Consider the following 6,370-nt stretch of genomic DNA (forward strand, 5'->3'; position numbering starts at 1 on the left):
GGAACAGCCCCGTGGCATCTTATGGTGAGGGGCGGTGGAGCCCGGCAGACTATCCCCCCAGCCTCCCACTTAGAGCTGCAGCCCTCCGCCCACCCTGCCCTCCCTCCTGGCTCAGGACAGCCCAGGGACCGAGTGGGAGGTGCCGCCTCAATTAATCACCTTGAGCTAATCCTCCCCCACCCAACCCAGACCCAGCTCAGGTCTGGAAGGGCCAGGCCACAGCAGACGCAGCGCCGGGCCCGCTGGGGCAGGTGCCCTGTGGAGATTGACAGAGGGGCTGCAGTGGGCGGTGAGTGCCGGGCCTGCGTGGGAGGTGGTGGAGGCAGAGATCCCCCCCAAGCGTGGAGGGCTTCGGGCGTGAGAAGAGATCCTGCCTTCCTTGGGGGGGGCATCCTTGACCCCCGCCCCCGCCACACACACAGGCCGTGACAGCCACAGAGAGGGGAAGAGAAAACAGGGACGGTGACACACAGAGAAGGAAGAACAGACAGAGGCCCAGCAGGAGACCCCCACAAGCCCGAGGAGGACAGCCCGGGGATGCAGAGCGCATGCCGGCCCCAGTGGAGGGAACAGATCTCCCCGGAGCCGGGAGGCAAGCCTGGGGCTCCCCTGCCCTGTCCCTGCCGGTAGCCCCCCCAGCCGTCTCCCCGCCATCTGTCCCACTGCCGTCTCGCCAGGTGGGAGCCATGTTCCTGAGCCCGGGCGAGGGGCCGGCGGCCGAGGGTGGGAGTCTGGGGCCGGGCGAGGAGGCCCCCAAGAAGAAGCACCGGAGGAACCGCACCACCTTCACTACCTACCAGCTGCACCAGCTGGAGCGGGCGTTTGAGGCCTCCCACTACCCGGATGTATACAGCCGCGAGGAGCTGGCGGCCAAGGTGCACCTCCCGGAGGTGCGCGTGCAGGTGAGGGCACCCCCCAACTCACACACCTGTCACAGCCCGTCGAGCGAGGCGAAGCAAGAGCCTGACCCTCCCGACGCATGAGCAGAAGAGAAGCTAGGAAGGCTTCCTGGAGGAGGGGGTGTGGGAGCTGAGGTTTTGACATTGGAGTAGGAGTGTGCCAGCTGGGAAGGAAAAGGGGCATTTTTCTAGGCAGCCTGAACAGTGTGTGCAAAGACGTGGAGGGGTTAAGTTGGAAGCGTTTCCCTTGAGCCAGGTGTGAAGCAGGTGAAGGAGGAGGCAGAGAATGGTGCGGGTAATGGGTAACGAAGCAGGTGAAGGAGGAGGCAGAGAATGGTGTGGGTAATGATGCTTTTGAAGACCTTGAATGATAAGGGCCAAGGGAGACCAAGGAGGGGAGTGAGGAGCTGGAGGGGAGCCTGGGCTTAGGGAACGCTTCGGAGATCCTCGTCTTCTTGGGACGAAACAGCAAAGCAGCAGGTATGAGTTGGGTCAGCCAGGAGGCAGAACCCCCAGGGCTGGGGTGTGCAGAGGATCTCCAAGGAGTGGCGGGGAGCAGCTGGGCTCACAGCATTCCCCCGTTCCCTCTCACACCCTCCAGGTGTGGTTCCAGAACCGCCGGGCCAAGTGGCGCCGCCAGGAGCGGCTGGAGTCAGGCTCGGGTGCCGTCGCAGCCCCGAGACTTCCCGAGGCCCCGGCGCTGCCCTTCGCCCACCCCCCGGCCATGTCGCTGCCCCTGGAGCCCTGGTTGGGCCCTGGACCGCCGGCCGTGCCAGGCCTCCCCCGCCTCCTGGGCCCGGGCCCGGGGCTGCAAGCGTCCTTCGGGCCTCATGCCTTTGGTCCCACCTTCGCAGACGGCTTTGCCCTGGAGGAGGCGTCCCTGCGGCTGCTGGCCAAGGAACACGCACAGGCTCTGGACAGGGCCTGGCCGCCGGCCTGAGCCTGCTGCCCTCCTGGGCCCCCTCCTTGGTTCGACCTGAGAGCTGGAGAAGTGCCCTGGTGACAGCCACCACGCCTTGGCCTAGGCTGAGGTCACGGAGCAACCGTGGTCAGGCCAGGCCACCACCACTGGGGAGCGGGATCAGAGACAGGCTGCTGGGTCCCCTGCCCCCATCCTGTCCCCGCCCCCCATCGCCACCCGTCCTGCTGGCAGCGGACCGGCCCCCAGTGTCAGGCAGGAGGTGACCCACGTATTCCTAGGCCGGGAACGGGGGGCCCTCCTCCCCTCCTGGGGCCTCAGTCTCCCGTCTGCTGATGGGGTGTGGGGGCCTCTGAGGTTCCTGGGCTGTGAGGCTGTGAGTGGCAGGGCCGCTGACTCTGTAAGATGAGTCTACATCTCTCTGCCGCTCCCACTCCCCATTAGCAGAGCTGCCCGCTCTCCAGGCTCCCGGTGCTCCCGAAATGACAATAACAGCAGCTCCCGCGAGCCTGGTCTCCTTTCACGGTGCACCCACCGCGTGAGCGCTCCCCTCTCCGTTGCGCCCTGGACCTCGGGCACAGCCGTCAGCCCATTCTACAGAGAGGGAAACTGGGGCTCAGGCAGGAAGCCGGGTCCCCAGGGTCGCACGGCTAGGAGTGGGTGAAGCTGCCTTTCCGACCCATCACCGGCCCCACCATCTGAGGCACGGCAGCAGGTTCTGGAGGGAGGGTGGGGGCCTCGTGTGGAGGCGGGCTGGTGCTGGCTGTGTCGTCGTCAGCCCCTCCCTGTTCCTCGCATCCCCACAGACCCCAGGCCCCGTGCATGTCCCCCAGCCCTGCGGAGGCACGGCCGGCGTCTGCTCTGTCCGACCCAGTTGCATTGCCCAAGAGCTCTAAGCAAGGAGGCTGTCGCGGGGCTGAGAACCCGCTGTGACTGGCAAGCATGGCTGGCCCAGCACAGCAGGAAGGGCCCTGAGCCACGGGATGGGACAGTCTTGGCCAGGGCCACCCCCTGGGACAGAAGTGCGGCACCAGGGCAGGAGCTGCAGTAGCTACTCTCCTCGTCTCCAGCCCGGGCTCCCCAGATCACTCCCAGATCACCGGGGCACCCCATCTCCAGGCGGCACCTCACACACCAGTCCTGTGGCCCGACGCCCAGCCAATGTCACTGTGCACCAGGCACTGAGGACACGGCAGTAAGCACAAGAAAGATTTTTTTTTCTTTTTAACCTAAACCAGGCCAGGTGTGGTGGCTCATGCCTGCACTCCCAGTGCTTTGGGACGCTGAGGTGGGAGGAGTGCTTGAGACCAGCCTGGGTGACATAGCAAGACCCAGTCTCCACAAACATTTTTAAAACGTGCCAGGTGTAGTGGTGCACGCTTGTCATCCCAGGGACCCGAGAAGCTGAGGCAGGAGGATGGCTTGAGCCCAGGAGGTCGAGGCTGCAGGGAGCTGTGATCACACCACTGCATTCCAGCCTGTGCAACAGAGCCAGACCCCGACTCAAAACAAATAAATAAAACACAAACCTAAAGCATAAGACTTCAGACAGTGACAAGCGATAGGGAGAAAAAAAAAAACCAGGAAAGCCAGATGGGGAGTGTGGCAGGGGCTGCAATTGTAACAGGGAGCTCTGGAGGAGGGGAGGCTGGCGTGAAGGTGGAAACCGGGGCGGGAGGGAGGTAGTCTAGGGGGGGGGGGGGGTGGGCAGAGGCATAGGCTGTGCAAAGGCCCCGGGGCAGGGCTGCGCTGGGGCCATGGGTGGAATAGCAAGGAGGCCCGTGTGGCTGGAGTAGAGTGAGGGGGAGGAGAGAGGTGACGGGGAGGCCAGGCAGGGCAGTGGCTGTTATAACTTTGATTTTTACCCTGAGAACCTTGGGGGAATAACAGGAGGGTGGGAACAGGGCTGGCACCACCTGCTGTGAGTGCAAGAGAAGGCGTGCTTACACCCCCACCTGCCCAGGGAGGCCACCGGGGACAGCAGGTGCGTGGTAATCCGCTCCACTCGAGTCCCCTAAGAGGATGAAGGTTAGGGTTTCCCTGGGACGGGAAGAATTAGCCTCGGGTCCTCGCCCCGCCCATCCAGCTTGTGGACAGAGGAAGCCAGAGGGTGGGTGAGCCCAGCCCAAAGCCCCTAGGGTACCCACCTAGGAATGGGTGGGGCTGCTGTGGCAAGGGTGGGGCTGAGGGCATGACCCTTGGGGGTTCTGCAGGACATGGGGTCCATGAGGTGATCTACCCCCACCAAGAGGCCCCATCACTCCCTAGCTTAGTGTCGCCCCCAGCCTCCTCCAATCTGGCGGGCTCCAGCCCTTGGGATCCCGCCCCATTGCTCCTCGTCACAGCCAGGCAGGGCAGGAGTTGGGACTGCAGGGAGGCCAGTCCTCGGGCTGTGGGTCAGGGTCAGGGTGCTGAAAGCAGACTCCAGAGGGGGGACTGGGGGCGGAGGTTGAGACCTGGGCTCCAGTGGAGTGGACAGAGGACTTGGCGGTGGAGAAGGAAGGCCCAAGCCCCTGGGCTCCAGGGATAGGCCATGGAGGACCACGCTGTGACTGTGGCAGGAAGGAAGGGGCAATCCCTTCCCTCTGATTCTACTTGCTGTGCTGGTGGGGACGTCAGCCAAGAGCCCTGGGGCTACCCTGCCCATGAGTGTGAGTCCCTGGGGGATCCAAGGACCCTGAGATGGAGTGGGCCTTGGGTCTGAATATGGAAGCACCTGGATCCAGCCACACCTGAAGCCACACCACTAACCCCCCCCCCCCGGACCTCTCCGTTCTTGAAGCTCATAAAGCCTCTTTTCTGACTCTGATGGCTTCAGTTAGGTTTGAGTCCCTTGCAACGAAGAGCGGCTTAGCTAGGACAACCCCGTCACCCAGCAGCTTGAGATTTGGGGCTGGGGCCTCGTGGGCGGTGTCAGGAACTCCAGGAGTTGGGAAGAGAAGCCCACCAAGGGCCGGACGCACAGGGGACCTGCAGACGGCCTGCCACTGGCTGGGGTGGAGGCCGGGATCCCTGGGGTCTGAGGGGCCCACTTCCCGCCAGACCAACACCAGACTATACCAAGGGGCACCAGGGTCTACCCAGAAAGGTCTTTATTGGCCTCCAGGGCCCTGGTCCAGCCCCACTGTGGGGTCACATGGAAACTCAGGCTGGGGAGCCACCTCTTGTCTCACAAAAGTCCACGTCCTCTGGGAAAACGGCAAGGGGAGGCCGGGCCCAGCACGCTACGCAGCAAGCCCTCGGGGCGGGGTCGGCAGGCCGGGCCCGCCGCGCTACAACTTCTTGTTCTTACTCAGCCGGTTGTGGCGCCAGATGTTCTGTTTCCGCAGCAGCCGCCAGTACTCCCGGCTCTCGGGATCCAGCTCCTCCAGGGTCTTTGGGGGGCCCAAGTTCATCTCGAACAGCCTGACGAGGGCGCAGGCAGGAATCAGAGCTACATGGCGACCCCCTGGGCCACCCGGTGTCCTGGGCACCTCGGGCAGAGGCGGCGACAGGGCTGGGTCCCAAGCCCACTGGTTGGTTGCATGATCTAGGGGTGGTCCCTCCCCGACCCTGGGCTGGGAGGGTCCCTGGCCGTGCAGCAGTGGAGCCAACCGCACCCCAATGGCACAACATCGGAGGCTGGCACATGCCAAGCCCTCTCCTGCCTCCCAGCACTGTCCACACCAGGCCGCCTGTCCCCACTTGCTCAGCCTTCCTGACCCTCCCCAGGCTTCAGATCAGCTTGGGGCCACAGCAGAACCCTCCCGCAGCCCACAGGCCCTGTCCTCGCCGCCTCCCTCTCTCGCCCTCCTCACTCTGCTCCAGCCACACAGGCCTCCCGCTGTTCCTCCAGCACACTAGGTGCGGTCCTGCCCCGGGGCCTTTGCACAGGCTGTGCCCACTGCCTGAAAAACCCCTTCCACCCACTCACGTCTTGGCTTCTGTGTCCCCCAAACCTCAGACCAGAGCAGCGAAACGTCCCTGCTCTGTCACTCATTCTCTTGCCCTCTTCCCAGAAGTGTCACCACCACAGCTGCCTGACTTCCTGCTTCCTGTCTGCCTCCCCCGCTAGTTCTGCCAGGGTGGTGACTTGTGTCTATTTTGAGCCCTTCTGTATCCCTGAAGCCTAGAGCAAGGGCCTGGCACGCAGTCAGTGGTCAACAAGTATTTGCAGGACGGGCAGTGGCTCACACCTGTAATCCCAGCACTTTGGGAGGTCAAGGCGGGCAGATCACCTGAGGTCAGGAGTTCAACACCAGCCTGGCCAACATGGAGAAACCCTGTCTCCACTAAAAATACAAAATTAGGCCAGGCGTGGTGGCGCATGCCTGTAGTCCCAGCACTTTGGGAGGCCAGGGCGGGTGGATCACGAGGTTAGGAGTTCGAGACTAGCCTGGAGAACATGGTGAAACCCCGTCTCTACTAAGAATACAAAAATTAGCTGGGTGTGGTGGCGGGCGCCTGTAATCCCAGCTACTCGGGAGGCTGAGGCAGGAGAATCGTCTGAACCTGGGAGGCAGAGGTTGCAGCGAGCTGAGATCATGCCACTGCACTCCAGCCAGAGCAACAA

General features: G+C 63.6%; 2 protein-coding genes across 3 annotated transcripts in view; one reads left to right on the forward strand and one right to left on the reverse strand.

The window, feature by feature from the left end:
- Positions 1 to 229: 229 nt before the first annotated feature.
- On the forward strand, positions 230 to 3,352 carry RAX2 (retina and anterior neural fold homeobox 2). Of its 2 annotated transcripts, none has more exons than XM_023200858.3 (3): positions 230 to 289; positions 423 to 902; positions 1,501 to 3,352. In XM_023200858.3, the coding sequence occupies exons 2-3, from the start codon at positions 549 to 551 to the stop codon at positions 1,837 to 1,839; spliced, it is 693 nt and encodes a 230-aa protein (XP_023056626.1). In that variant the 5' UTR covers positions 230 to 289; positions 423 to 548; the 3' UTR covers positions 1,840 to 3,352. The 2 variants fall into 2 exon arrangements, with proteins under 2 accessions (XP_023056626.1, XP_023056627.1); XM_023200859.3 differs by having other exon boundaries at positions 678 to 902.
- A 1,537-nt stretch (positions 3,353 to 4,889) lies between these two features.
- Positions 4,890 to 6,370, reverse strand: part of MRPL54 (mitochondrial ribosomal protein L54) — a 5,725-nt gene continuing 4,244 nt past the window's right edge. The window contains exon 4 of the mRNA XM_023183632.3: positions 4,890 to 5,223. Coding sequence (XP_023039400.1) covers positions 5,091 to 5,223 — 133 coding nt within the window. The 3' untranslated portion in view covers positions 4,890 to 5,090. The remainder of the gene's footprint in view (positions 5,224 to 6,370) is intronic.

The sequence above is a fragment of the Piliocolobus tephrosceles genome, chromosome 21 (assembly GCF_002776525.5).
Source record: "Piliocolobus tephrosceles isolate RC106 chromosome 21, ASM277652v3, whole genome shotgun sequence".
Taxonomy (NCBI): domain Eukaryota; kingdom Metazoa; phylum Chordata; class Mammalia; order Primates; family Cercopithecidae; genus Piliocolobus; species Piliocolobus tephrosceles.

Excerpts from the sequence above, each read along its gene's own strand:
- RAX2 (XM_023200858.3), top strand. The coding sequence starts at position 549 with ATGCCGGCCCCAGTGGAGGGAACAGATCTCCCCGGAGCCGGGAGGCAA. Across the intron at positions 903-1,500 it reads TCCCGGAGGTGCGCGTGCAG|GTGTGGTTCCAGAACCGCCG; the intron begins GTGAGGGCACCC and ends CACACCCTCCAG.